The sequence below is a fragment of the Epinephelus moara genome, chromosome 2 (assembly GCF_006386435.1).
Source record: "Epinephelus moara isolate mb chromosome 2, YSFRI_EMoa_1.0, whole genome shotgun sequence".
Taxonomy (NCBI): Eukaryota; Metazoa; Chordata; class Actinopteri; order Perciformes; family Serranidae; genus Epinephelus; species Epinephelus moara.
The window spans coordinates 19,312,680-19,326,795 of NC_065507.1; the positions used below are offsets into that span (position 1 = coordinate 19,312,680).

A 14,116-nucleotide genomic window follows, 5' to 3' on the forward strand; every position below is an offset into this window, starting at 1 on the left:
CACACTTTATATACATTACTATGTAAAGCTGTGAATCAAATATCAAGTTATTATCTTGGCAGTGGTTTTATAAAATTGAAATCTTGGAGCTATCACAAAAGTCCCCCGCTGTAGAAAGTAAAAAGAGGAAACACAACACTACTGAGGAAAAAAATGCAGGCATACATACAGTCAAAACAAACTTTAAACATGAAATGTGGAGAACAACATCCCAACATGAATGTCTGGAAGTCTACTAAACGAAAAAGTTAGATTTACCATTATCCAGAAATTACAGCTATTGTATGCATGAAAGTTATCTTTCAAGCACAGTGTTAGTGTTAGTAACAAGGAAAGCAGAAAAGAGGCCACAACTGGCAGAGTGATCGGGGAGTGTCAGGGACCAGACAGGCTAAATCAACCTTTCTTTCAGCACTACAGGTCTGGTGGCAAATCCAAATTTTGTTATTAAATCATAGATCATGTGTAATGCTGAAAGAAGTGATTAAACAGAGCCTGTTCTTACAGTCCCAAAGTGAAGCAGAATAATATTACATTAAATAATTAAGCTATGCTCAGGAAAGTTTTCTACAGTCTGTCCAAACAGTATTTGTGAAGATGAACAATTCTCATCAAGGTTAGAATCACAAAATGTCCCACGCTGTTATTTTTGGCCTTTGCACATTATGACTAAATTCCATATTGTATAATTAAACATGCTGCGAAACAGTAAAATATAGCTGTGGGGCCAGCTGGGACTCCAATAAGATAACAGACTGTGCTTCTCAGATTTAAATCTGTAATCATTAGGATGCTAAATTTGGATGGTGCTCAAATCATGAAGAAGATTCTTAAAGGGACACTTCACCCCAAAATCAACAGGTTTTTTTTCTCTCACATGTAGTGCTACTTATCAATCTAGATTTTTTTGGTGTGATTTGCTGAGTGTTCTGTTAGGTATCATAGAACTCGATGGCACTTGGCTCGTGGTGCTTAAAACACACACCAAAGAAAATAAAAACATTTGCAAAGCTCAACAGAAATGTCTCTTTCCAGAAATCATGAACCTGTTACTCAAGATAATCAACAGACCCTGTTGTGAGCATTTTTTTAATGTGGGAACTATTTTGAGTAACCGAAAGAATGAGAAGCGGCGAAAAGAGTTTCCTCTGTGGGGTGGCTGGGCTCAGCCTGAGAGATAGGGTGAGGAGCACGGACATATGGAGGGAGATCGGAGTAGAGCCGCTGCTTCTTCGCATCGAAAGGGGTCAGTTGAGGTGGTTCAGGATGGATGGGACTATTTTTTTTCTACCAAACTACACCTGTCAGCCGTAACACTGTGCAGATGGATGCAGCAACTGCTAGCGCACCTAGCACCACTGAGCTTGCTAATGTTACAGCTCAGCCAAGAAGGTTGCCATTAAGTTTCGCGCTGTCATATGCCTCTTGTCCATGAGTCAATGTACCCTTCCTTCTGTGCGGTGATACAGTTGGTGAGTGTAGGTCAGTAGAAAGAAAATAGTTCCGTTACCTCACACAACAAGCTTCGGGGCATGATTTTTGGCAAACGACATTGCTGTTGAATGTTTCAAATGTATTTTTTTGGCATTTTGAGCTCCACAAGCCGAGTGCCATCTAATTCTATTATATTCAAGAGAAGGCAGACATCTCTATGGCTGATATCTCCAACACTCAGCAACTCATACTAAAACAATCTAGACTGATAAACAGCACTACAGGTAAGGGGAAACTGCATTTTAATTTAGCGTTGAACTGTCCCTTTAAGTGCCTCTTTTGGGATAAACAAGCACATTCACAAATACTGAGTGGACTGTCTCATACTACATCAGAGTGAAGAAAGACATCGTACAACTCATCTACAATTTGAAAAATATATTAAATAACATAGATTTCACTTCAGAGGTTTCATGCGAGTCTTACTGGGCCGTGGGACCTCTGGGGTCTTGCCAATTGCGGCAATAGGCGTGGGCTCTGCCAAAAAACAACAGGTTCCATTTTCATCCACTGTACATTGAACAGCCGCAGAGTGAGAGAGACTAGACAAGGCAGAAGCTGTGAGGTGGTCTATGATACTGCCACAGCTGCTGCAAGCTAGAGGTGGTCAATAGCTTTTAGCACTAGCGGTACAAACAACATGAGTTTTGTGGGCAGAAAATGGATGAAAAACATGAAGAGGGGATAAATGATGGCACAGTACTGCTGCAGTCGCCCCAAGGTTATTATATATAGGTGCTTCTTCCTTCTCCTTCCATATGCTGTATAAAGCTACTGCAAAAACATATGTGTGAATATGTGTACAATTATGTCCTGGGAAAAGCAGAGTGTTGCCATTTCACTGTACCTGGTCGAGGAGTTCCAGTAAATCCTACATCCTTTCCTGTGAAAGCAATGAAAAGATGATTCACAATGCAAAACAAAGACTCATCTAAGACAATGAGAAACTGTATTCCTGAGCTTTACCTGGCACAAGAACAGCAGAACCATCTGGGGCACCACTGACAGCAGTGTCTGGAGTGGCTCCTGGCACATCGAGTCCTATTCCAGTGACTCCTCCTGCAAGAGACATACATGAGGTCAGCAAACTGATGCCACTGTGATTTGCTACATCTCAAATCAAACAGCAACTTATGAAAGTCTGTCTCCAACTCAAATCCTAACAATAATGGCTCAAATGTCAACACATTCTCACTCCGACCTCAGCACATATTGACATTTTGGTCATGGACTTTCCACGTCCACGTCCAGTTCTGCCTGTTACATGCATTGTCCTCTTTCAAGACATACTTCCGTTTTCACAGGAAATTTAACATTTACATACAGTCTCTTTCAAAATAAAAGCACTACGTCAGCACAATAATGCAAATAGATCTTTCCTTCACCAACAAACACACATGATTAGGTTAAGGAGCAAAGAACAGGGTTTGCTTTAGAATCTTACGAGACGTGAACACAGCGCTCCTGGGTGTAAGTTGGTGTTTGTTGGGCCCATCCACCACCCCTTCCGCCCGCCCCACTCGAACTTTTGCCGCCTTAACTATAACAGCCATTAAACTATAACGCCCATTAAACTATAACAGCAACCGGGTGCCGACGTTAAAGGACACCTTTTTTGTTGGTTTCTGACGCCGCAAGACACTGCCCAAGCGCCTGATTTTGACAACTTTGGAGTAAGACAGGGCTCCTGATGTAACTGACCCTGACAGAGCTCTGGGCTAAGCCCCAAATGTACTAGAAATCCCAGAAACACCCTGCGTACACCCGACCTGTGCAGAGCTGCGACTGGATTTGCCTCTTGGCAAAGATGAGTGAGGATAGCAAATGTTGAAAGGTTGAAAACAGGTTATTGATAATGTTTGTTTAATAGCTAGCCCCTGGTCTCCTGTCATGTTACAAAATGGTCCCCGGGCAAAGCAAGCTGATTGTCCCTGACACATGGGCTATGTTACATAACTTAGATGGAAATTGTGAGCAGACGATGAATCTTTGTTACTAGTATAATGTGACTAAATGTTTGCAAGAGTTTCCATGTTCTCCTTACCAAGTTTTGGTGGTTTCACACCGCCTGGATAGCCTGCGTATAAACATACCCTCATCAATATTTTTACTGAACAATGGCACAATAATAGTACTCCTACTGTTTTCTCATGCACATACAGTACCTTCAGCCCCAACCCCTGAGGGTAGAACTCCTCCAGTTCCTGCTGTCCCTCCCAGTTGTCCTGTTCCTAACCCTGCTCCAGCTCCCCCTGTAACACCAAAGAGAAGTAGAGCAGGTTGAATCACTACCTTTTAAATCAGTTTATACACAAGAACGTGAGTATGAATGTGTAGTTCATGCACTAATAAGATAAAGTACAAGAGAAAATAGATTTATAACAACTGAAAATTAAAGAGGTCCGGGAAGAATCAAGTCATACATGAATGTGTGATATTTGTGTTTCTGTGCATATGTATTATACCATATTTAGCAGCTTTTGCAGCAGCAGAGTATTGTCCACCTCCTAGTCCCCCACCAGGAACTCCTCCTGCTCCTCCTCCTCCCAGTTGTCCTGTTCCTAACCCTGCTCCATATCCTCCTGGTCCTGCTGCAACTCCTAATTAAGAGAAATACAGCATGTTGCATGATTAGTTTAGTTAGTGGAATGCAACAACAAGCAGGATAAGATAAAGTAAGAGAGAAAAAAGATTTATAATTATTGAAAATTGGTTACAGTTAGTTTAAACACCACTGAATGTCTCTGAATGTGTAGTATATGTGTTCGTATGCTTCTTGATTATACCGTATTTAGCTGCTTTAGCAGCAGCATAGTATTGTCCACCTCCATATCCTGGTCCAAAACCAGGAACTCCTCCTGCTCCTCCTGTCCCTCCTAGTTGTCCTGTTCCAAGCCCTGCTCCAGCTCCTCCTAAACCTCCTTGTTTTTTTAAGGAAATGGAGCGGGTTGTATCATTAATAAAATCTAATGCTATGTCAGACAAGTTACAGTAATTATTGAAAACTCAACCCTACCTATCAGAATATATCTGTGTATATGTAGAATTTATGTACTTTTGTGCTTATTTCTGCTGCAGTTTTCTTCTAAAACTACACCAGGTACTCCTCCTTCTGTGCCTCCCTGTCCAAATCCTGCACAAGGCCCTTGTCATGCTGACACACCTTTAACAAAATAATTACATACTGGTACATAAATTTACATCCTTCATCTCTGCCACATGTCTAAGGTCCAAACTAGAATTACCACCTTGTGGTTGTATGCCTCCGCGCATCAGTCAAGTTGCACTTATAGTTTACGTCCATGTCTGTGAAAACATGGAAGCTTCACACACATCTTCCCCTCAGCAGCACAGATCTATACAATCAGCACAGTCTCAAAGTGGACACCTAAGTCTCCCCTTCTGTTCCTGAGATATGACACTGAGTAACGGCCACAAAAGTGTTTTTTCAGAACATTATGATGTCACAGTGAAGTTGACCTTCATCATTTTATTCTGATACACATTTGGGTGTAATTTTGTCAAAATTACATATGAATTCTTGAGTAATTGTATTTATTTATTGTATTTTTTTATTTTATATACTTTATTAATCCCCCTGAGGAGAAATTCAATTTTTTCACTCTTTTGTCATTAACACACAGCTCCGAAAGACACACACATGCACAAACAGGACCTATACATGCACAAAGTGGAGAGATGTCAGAGTGAGGGGGCTGCCCTTGGTCAGGTGCCCGAACGGTTGGGGGGTTCGGCGCCTTGCTCAAGGGCACCTCGGCAGTGCCCAGGAGGTGAACTGGCACCTCTCCAGCCACCAGTCCACGCTCCATATTTGGTCCGGACGGGGACTTGAACAGGCGTTCAACCCAAGTTGAACCTATGGACTGAGCTACTGCCGCCCATAATCAAGTGGTATCATCATCATAATGACCAAAAACATGTTTTATGAGGTCACAGTGACCTTTGACCTTGGACCACCAAGTTCTAATCAGTTCATTCTTGAGTCCAAATTTGCCAAATTTGAGGAAACTCCCTCATGGCCTTCTTGAGATATTTCTTTCACAACAATGGAATGGATATAAAGTTGCAGTGACCTTTGACGACCAAAATCTAAGAAGTACATCATTGAGTCCAAGTGGATGTTGGTGCCAAATTTGAAGAAATTCCCCCAAGGTGTTTTTAAGATATTACATTTACGAGAATGAGACGACCGCAAGGTCAACCTGAGCATGGTTTTTGAATTTTCGAGTTTAAATAAATCAAATGAATAAAAAATAAATAAATAAAATGTTCTTTGACAACCAAAATCTGATCAGTTCATTGGTGAGTCCAAAAGAATGTTTGTTCCAAATCTAAAAAAATTTCCTTTAAGGTGTTCTTGAGATGTCGCGAATGTCAAGAATGAGACAGACGAGGTCATAGTGACCTTGACCTTCGACCACCAAAATCTAATCAGTTATCGTTGAATCCAAATGAACATTTGTGACAAATTTAAGAAATTCCCTCAAGATGTTGTTGAGATATCACTTTCATGACAATGGGACGGACAGACAGATGGACAACCCGACAACATAATGCCTTCGGCCATTGCTATTGCCAGCACAGAGGCATAAAAACATCTTACCATATTTTGGGGGTTTGACTCCAGCACCAGGTCCATAACCTGCCGAGAGGCAACATAACATCTGTGACTGAGAATTCATTTGATTATATTAAATTATCATAAAGGAAACAGGAAAAACACTTTTGTTGTGCAAAATCTTTTTTTCTATACCGATGTATCAGTTTAACAACTTACCACCAAATCCACCTGCACCAGGAAATACCTGTCCTGCTCCTGGGACTCCGCCTCCTCCTAGGCCTGCTCCTGGGACTCCACCTCCTCCTAGGCCTGCTCCTGGGACTCCACCTCCTCCTAGGCCTGCTCCTGGGACTCCTGTTAGGATGTGAATAAAGAACGAATCTCTCTAATTTTCAAAATGTGTTTGTCACTTACAGCCTTTACCATCTTAGCAAACCAAATTAACTCTATTACTATTTTCAAAGTGCAATTTTCCAAAACTTGTTATTGTAACACTGGATTTATGTACTAGTAAAGTCAGGCCACATATTACGACATGGTAATCAGTACACTGTTTGAAATGGAACAGATCGCAGTCTCACCATATTGAGGTTTAGCACCGGCCGCCAAAGCTGCAACACAACATTTCCGGAAGAAGTTAGATCAAAAGCAGTAAAACATCTCTTATTATTATTATCATTACTCATGTAGATAAAAGTCTGTGGACCATGCTTACATCCGTATCCTGGTAAAAATGGGACTCTTCCAGGAACTCCTCCTCCACCTACACCACCACCTGGAACTCCCCCTGCACCGCCTGGACCTTAGATGCAAAAATTAATCATGTAATTATGTACCCTCACTTTAATACCACTTAAAATGTGATGGCTTGGGTCTGCAATATTTTTTCCAGAGGTTGAATTCCAGTTACCATATTTAGCAGCTTTAGCAGCGGCAGAGTATCCTCCACCTCCTAGTCCTCCTCCTCCTAGTCCTCCACCTCCCAGTACTCCTGTTCCTCCAAGTCCTGCTCCTCCTAGTCCCCCTGCTCCTGTGGTAGACAAATTTATTTCCATGTAAAGCTGGTGGTATTACCTTTATTTCACAAGCTTTGCATCTGAAAGTGTTTTCAAGCAGGCTCTAGTTAAGTTGTAATGGTAGGAACTAGGGGGCAGGTCTGAGCATTGTCAAGACTGTAGAGTTGCTGGGCACTTCAAAGGTAGCAATGTGAAAGCTGTAAAATAAACCATATGACAGATAGACTATTGCTTGTGGTCTCAGCACCTTTTAGGTTTCTGCTATGTCCTACCACCACCTAGCCTTTGGTATATTATCTGACTCGTACGTCGCATTGCACTGTTGCTAAGAATCCAATCTACCTACAGGAAACACATGACAAGTTATGAGATTTGATAACAGTAATCTATATTACCATATTTAGCAGCTTTAGCAGCAGCATATCCTGCTGCTCCTCCCAGTCCTCCTGGTCCTCCCTGTCCTGGTGTTCCTCCAAATCCTCCTGTGCCTCCCAGTCCCCCTATGCCTCCCAGTCCCCCTGCTCCTGTGAAAAACAAGTTTTAACTTATGAGCCTATTGATGTGAAAGTTGCTGCATGGCTTAATTTAGTAAATTAGCAAATAGGAATAAGATGCTTTTGTGTGTACAATCACAGAACCTTGTGTGGTTGCGTTACTGTAGGCTATGAGTGCATTATATAGTTTAAGACAATTGAATACCACAAATACTTTAATCAATGCTGCTTATATGAAGATAACAATTAAACTGACGGGTCATTAAAGTGAGCCAAGACCTGACTGTGTTCACTGTTGTGATTAGTTATTGGGTAGTTGGCTTTGCCAAAGCTAAGCTGATGTCAGTAAGCTAATGCTTCACAAAGAAAGAGTCTTCATCATGCTTTTTACTAACCCGGCACCTTTATACACCATAGATAACATGTATATGCTAACACTTTTTTAGTGTCTTTGTCTTCATAAGTGAGTCATGCCAACCTTTGCTATGTCAAAAACTCTAAAATCATTCAATCTTAACTATTAATATTGTAAGTTTAATTTTAGTTATCATTTGAATTATTAATAAAAGTTAAACATTGATAGTTTAGTATATTATATAAGACTGGGATAATTAATCGGCTGTCATTTTCCTTTCTCAAAATGTGTTGGCCCACAAGATGATTTAATACACATTAAATCCTGTTATTTAATTAATTAATTAATGATCATTAATTATTTCTGTAGCCATTTTAATACTTTTAGCCACAAGCGTCCAAAAGATGTCTCTGATCTTAATTGAATTTTATCTTTAGCAGGCAAGAAAAATTCCCATACCATATTTAGCAGCTTTGGCAGCAGCATATCCTCCCAATCCTCCTCCTAGTCCTCCTCCTAGTCCTCCTCCCAGTCCTCCTCCCAGTCCTCCTCCTAGTCCGCCTCCAAGTCCCCCAGCCCCTAACTGTCCTCCTGCACCTCCTAGCCCTGCACACATGACCAAAGGAAGGCAAGACAAAACATAATTACAACTAATACTTGATATAAACAGAGTAAGTATTTTGTACTTTTGTACTACCATTTATACACCATACCATATTTAGCTGCTTTGGCTGCTGGTGAATATCCACCAACCACTGGTGCACCTCCCGGTAGCAGTCCTGGTACCCCTCCTGGTACTCCTCCTGGTACCCCTCCTGGTACCCCCCCTGGTACTCCTCCTGGTACTCCTCCTGGTACTCCCCCTGGTACTCCTCCTGGTACTCCCCCTGGTACTCCCCCTGGCACTCCTCCTGGCACTCCTCCATGCCAACATAAATGGAGAAGTTCTGATTAAACTTAATATAATTACTGAAATTACTGTATGCTTTTCAGCTACTTACAGGATGAGTGAATAGATAATTTAAAAAAATGTGGGACAAGGTGATTTTAAATATGCTTCCATGATAGAAAAAACATTAATGTTCTTACCATATTTAGCAGCCTTGGACCCCACTCCAAATCCTGCTGCAAAATATTCAAAGATAGAGAAGCATATGAAAAACATGAATGAGAATGCAATTAACTGACAATAGAGTTTTAGTTTAATTTGTTTTATGTCATTTATTGGATACAATACCTCCTGGCACCTGCCCTGGATACAGTCCACCAGTGCCTCCAACACCACCAACGCCTCCGACGCCGCCAACACCACCAACACCACCAACACCACCAACACCACCCAAGCCTGGAGCAAAGAACACAGACTTTAGTTAGATACAAATATGTTCATCACTGATTTTACACAACTGTTATCATGTTTTTCTTGCCAGAAAACCATAGTGTTGGTAATGAATGTGATAGATTACCATATTTAGCAGCAGCTTTAGCCTGAGCAGGTGTGAGGCCCCCCACCCCCACTCCTGCAGAATGAGAAAAACAAAATACATTTAGTCACTAAAGAGTTTAGTGAATCCCAGAGAAAGTTTGAGTTTAAGCCATGTAGCTCATTGCCACAGCAGCTTTTCATTGCGTTTGGTTACAGCTAAGTTTGCTGCAATTTTTGTACTGTGTTTTTCTGTCTCTCATGTATTATTAGTTCATCCACTTAATCACATTTGGTCTGCAGTCTACAGTATAGTTAAGAATGAGATTCAGATTCTTCAGATGCCTAAACATAAAAATAATGTAAGCCATCCTAAACATATCAAAGGTACCCCGAAAACCTTTGGTTTGAGTATGGCTAAAGACTAGGTGCAAATGTGTGGCCACTTGCTCTTTCCATTTTAAGCATTGTGCATCACCTCTTAATCATCTAATATAGGAAGAAACTGGCAATTTTGACTTTATTTTCAACCATCCAACAATTCTCTTCACTGGCGAGGCATAACGTTTTAGTCATGAGGGCCCAAAGATGGTTATACACTTTTATATTTGTGTTTTATGTATTTTCCTAAATATTATACCTCCTGGCACCTGCCCTGGATACAGTCCACCAACGCCTCCAACACCACCAACGCCTCCAACGCCTCCAACGCCACCAACGCCACCAACACCCCCAACGCCACCAACACCACCCAAGCCTGGAGCAGAGAACGCAGACTTTAGTTAGATACAAATATGCTCATTACTAATTTTACACAACTTTAATCATGTTTTTCTTGCCAGAAAACAATTGTGTTGGTAATGAGTGTGGTAGATTACCATATTTAGCTGCAGCTTTAGCCTGAGCAGGTGTGAGGCCCCCGGGCCCCACGCCTGTAGAAAGAAAAAAAAAAGAATTGAGCATTCTTTGGTCTTCACTACCTTCCTACTCCATGTCAATTAACAGTACATTCGTAACAACACACACCGGTTCCAACAGGATATCCAGGCCTTGTCCCAGCGCCACCATTACCATAACCGTAACCTGAAACATTGTAATGTGACACATCATTAATAAATCAACTGCTACCAGTCACACCAACTATCAAAATACCAAATATTAATTTAAAAAAAATAAAAAATTGTACCTAAAGGCAGTTTGCCACCTCCAGCTTTTGCTCCATAGGCACCTGAAAAGAAAAAAATAAACATTTGAGTGAAAGAGAGTCAGAATAAAAACACATGATTATATGCTACAAAGTACTTACATAATCTGTCATAAAAATCATCTGGGAGATTGTTCATACTTTAAGTGTTATCGTTTTGAATGCATTAATTTGACTTGATTCCTCAGTGCTTATTCATTTAAAGGTCCAGTGTGTAACATTTAGTAGCATCTATTAGCAGGAATGGTGTGTAATATTCAAAACTATATTTTCACAAGTTTATAATCACCTGCAAATTAGAATGAGCTGTTATTATCTACATAGGGAGTGAGCCCCTTTCCCAAAGAATCCACCATGTTTTCTACAGTAGCCCAGAATGGACAAACCACACACTGGCTTTCGATAGAGCCATTCACATTTTCATATCAGCCACTGTAGGTCCCCTACATGCTCGCACACAGGAGAAGTTTAAGTTCTGCAATCACATAGCTAGATGCCACTAAATCCTACACCCTGGTCCTTTAAATTGTACAAGAACAGCTGCAATGACTACATTTAGTCATTGAGGAGACTCATGAGTCCCAGTAAAAGTTAAAGTTTAAGCAATGTGGTTTATTGCTATGGCAGAATTATGCTTTTCAGCCTGTTTGGTAACAGCAACATTTGCTGAATTATTTTTTATTACATCTTTCTATTGGATCCAGAAAGTCACATATTTATTGAGTTATTTATTATTGTTCACTCATTCATGGTTGGCAGGCACCATAGCAAAGTCAACAGTGTAGTGGGTTTATTCATTTGCCTCCTGTCTGCGGTGATGATTCTGCTTCTATTACACAGTCCCTATTCAAAAATAACTGATTGGCAATCCATGTTTATATAGTAATTCTTATCCACAAATAAACAGGTATACCAGATTCTTCAGATGTCTAAATAGAAAAATAATGTAAGCCATCATAAACATATCCCACTTACCCTGAAAACCTCTAGTTTGAGTATGGCTGAAGGCTACAAGCAAACACCTGGCCACTGTTTTCTACTTTTATCATTATTATCAAGAGACACGAAATAGATTTTGTCAAATACATTCAGTTCTGTAAACCTGTCGTCCTTTTCTTAATGGGATTTTGTAGCACCCTAATGGACGTGGTTGAGTTGGCAAGCTTACTCTACTGCAGCAAAGTTTAGTAGTAGCATCTGGGGTTGTCTCATCCCCTGCAGGACTAGGAGCACAGTAGGATTACTGTGGGAATCTGCAAAGCAATGGAGGCAATGTTCTGCTTTTGGGGCCATCAGAAATGAGAAGCACCTTTCTGTGGCCCCAAAGGCAGACTGCTGTCTTTAGAATCAACTAGCGATAAACCCACCATAGAAAACCTTAGGGCGGTACCCATAGATGTGCCCTAAGGTTATCAGGCCATAAGGCGACTGAGTATGTCTGTATGCTGGAGAAAACAGAACTGTAACATCAACAAAGTTCAAATAGTGGCTGTGAACATATCACATCATGCGAACAGAAAAATGCCATCTCTGAATAAGAGTCACTGCACAGATTTAGATCACACCTTGCAGTTTGGGTAATTTGAGGGGGTATCCATGAAACACTCCTGGCTGCATCGGCCCACCAAACCCACGGCCTCCTGTAATGAAGGGAATAAATTAAAATCTTGATCAGCAGATGCCAATGATACAGAAATAGTTGTTTGTAACACTGAAGTTACCTGGTCCTTGACCTCCTTGTCCTCCTCCTCCTCCAACTGCATAAAAAAAATCACGTAATCCATTAAGATACACAGATAAAAGAGCATAGTTTGAAAGAAAATACTAGAGTATTAGCAATGAACCAAACACAGTAAACTGAACACCGGCCTTGAAACTAAATATACCCTGTATCATTAATAAAATAAAAAGACAGAAGAGGCATTCAGTTGTGATGAAAGAAATTTAAAATCCAATACTTATGGGTAATAAAATAGACTTTACTTGATTTGGGATTCAGGTCAGTTCCAGTGGCCACCCCAGGCAGAACGCCACGTCCACCAAACCCTAAAGGAGCCATAAGCAACCCCCCCAAAAAGACCTTCATTAAATCCCTGTGCAGTACTTGTTTGCAAGAGCCCTGACCATTCGCATGGTGAAACACTTGACAAACAGTGCCTGACAATAAATCTGTAAAAGTGACTAACCTTGTCCTGGCACCAGTCCACCTTGGTAAAGTCCAGGCACACCCACACCTGCCACAGCCAATGAGAGGACAGTAATGCACTTCTGCATCCACATTCAAAAATGTGAGAGTGATCTGGCATGCATGAGCAGTTTTTTAGGCATTCATAACAACTTTTAAGAGAAAAAATAGAAACAACAAGAGCCAGACAGGATGCAGCAAATCTTGTAATCCAGGCTGCTTGTTTACTTACTTCATTTATTGTCTGTGATCTCTCTGTGCTTGATGCAACTACTTAAAGTATCTACAGAGGTGCTGCTGCGTTTGGCTTCATGGGCTAATTTTTCTATGATGTTTCACCTTGGATATCATCTATCTATCTATCTATCTATCTATCTATCTATCTATCTATCTATCTATCTATCATCTTCCTACCTACCTACCTACCTACCCACCCACCTACCTATCTTCCTACCTACGTACCTACCAATCTATCTATCTATCTATCTATCTATCTATCTATCTATCTATCTATCTATCTAGGCTTATACTGCACGAGTTGTGTGAGAGTTTGTAAACGGATGTCTTGATATAGCTTTGCTTTCCCCAATCAGTAAATAAATCAATATGTCCACTGTTTTTCATGGAGGCTTGCAAGAAAAAAGTGTTTTCACGACTTCAAGCTCGCACGACATGACTTACTGATAAAGTTTATTTTAGTTTCAGTACTGTATATGTGGGGATTTTGTTTGAAAATCTGAGTATACAGATATAAAGGAAGCTGTCTTATAATCTCACATTAACAGGGCCAATATAAACATCTGTATTTTGCCAATAATTAGCATATTTAAAAACAATTCCAAGCACACAAACATCTGCCACATGCAATGGAAAATGAATTTGATCCGCTGCCTAGTGAACTGCATCCTGTCTGCTTTCAGCCGTTTGAGTTTATTGTTGAGTCTACGAGACCTGGGACTTTGGCAGCTTTCTTTCCGCCAGCACCAACACCTCCACCCCCTCCTGGAAGGCCTGTCTGAGGAATAACAGGTACTGAAAAAAAAAGATTAAATGTTAACTTGGCTCATCGAACAAACATACAGTGTGAAAAACATGCACACATCTTTCTTGTGAGGTGCTGAGTCCAAACAACTATAACAGTGGTCCCTGCCTCCCAGGGATTCTCAACACTGTTAACTGCTCTCCTTAAATTTCTTACTTTATTACATTAGAAAAAGAACTACGATCGGAGCCCAAAGTGGCTCTTTGTCAGATAAATCAATTCCACTTTTCCTGATGAAGAGCCAATTTGGGGAGTGAAATGTTGTACTATTCCTAAAGCATTAAAGTAAAAATTTAAATGGGAATGGGAACATGGTTGCAA

General features: G+C 40.7%; 1 protein-coding gene across 3 annotated transcripts in view; it reads right to left on the reverse strand.

Moving 5' to 3' along the window:
• Positions 1-1,700: 1,700 nt before the first annotated feature.
• The window catches only part of elna (elastin a), a 56,787-nt gene continuing 44,371 nt past the window's right edge, over positions 1,701-14,116 (reverse strand). The window contains exons 10-36 of one of the 3 annotated variants that reach the window (XM_050074878.1): positions 13,705-13,785; positions 12,755-12,802; positions 12,552-12,614; positions 12,290-12,325; positions 12,134-12,208; positions 10,551-10,592; positions 10,391-10,447; positions 10,243-10,296; positions 10,005-10,121; positions 9,408-9,461; positions 9,179-9,286; positions 9,031-9,066; positions 8,655-8,861; positions 8,401-8,547; positions 7,488-7,616; positions 6,987-7,106; positions 6,792-6,878; positions 6,658-6,687; positions 6,293-6,430; positions 6,119-6,157; positions 4,281-4,415; positions 3,960-4,094; positions 3,660-3,746; positions 3,539-3,571; positions 2,461-2,553; positions 2,342-2,377; positions 1,701-1,971 (exon numbers count right to left, since the gene is read on the reverse strand). In XM_050074878.1, coding sequence (XP_049930835.1) covers positions 1,892-1,971; positions 2,342-2,377; positions 2,461-2,553; positions 3,539-3,571; positions 3,660-3,746; positions 3,960-4,094; positions 4,281-4,415; positions 6,119-6,157; positions 6,293-6,430; positions 6,658-6,687; positions 6,792-6,878; positions 6,987-7,106; positions 7,488-7,616; positions 8,401-8,547; positions 8,655-8,861; positions 9,031-9,066; positions 9,179-9,286; positions 9,408-9,461; positions 10,005-10,121; positions 10,243-10,296; positions 10,391-10,447; positions 10,551-10,592; positions 12,134-12,208; positions 12,290-12,325; positions 12,552-12,614; positions 12,755-12,802; positions 13,705-13,785 — 2,267 coding nt within the window. In that variant the 3' untranslated portion in view covers positions 1,701-1,891. The remainder of the gene's footprint in view (positions 1,972-2,341; positions 2,378-2,460; positions 2,554-3,538; positions 3,572-3,659; positions 3,747-3,959; positions 4,095-4,280; positions 4,416-6,118; positions 6,158-6,292; positions 6,431-6,657; positions 6,688-6,791; positions 6,879-6,986; positions 7,107-7,487; positions 7,617-8,400; positions 8,548-8,654; positions 8,862-9,030; positions 9,067-9,178; positions 9,287-9,407; positions 9,462-10,004; positions 10,122-10,242; positions 10,297-10,390; positions 10,448-10,550; positions 10,593-12,133; positions 12,209-12,289; positions 12,326-12,551; positions 12,615-12,754; positions 12,803-13,704; positions 13,786-14,116) is intronic. The other 2 variants (XM_050074884.1, XM_050074880.1) reach the window with 2 other exon arrangements.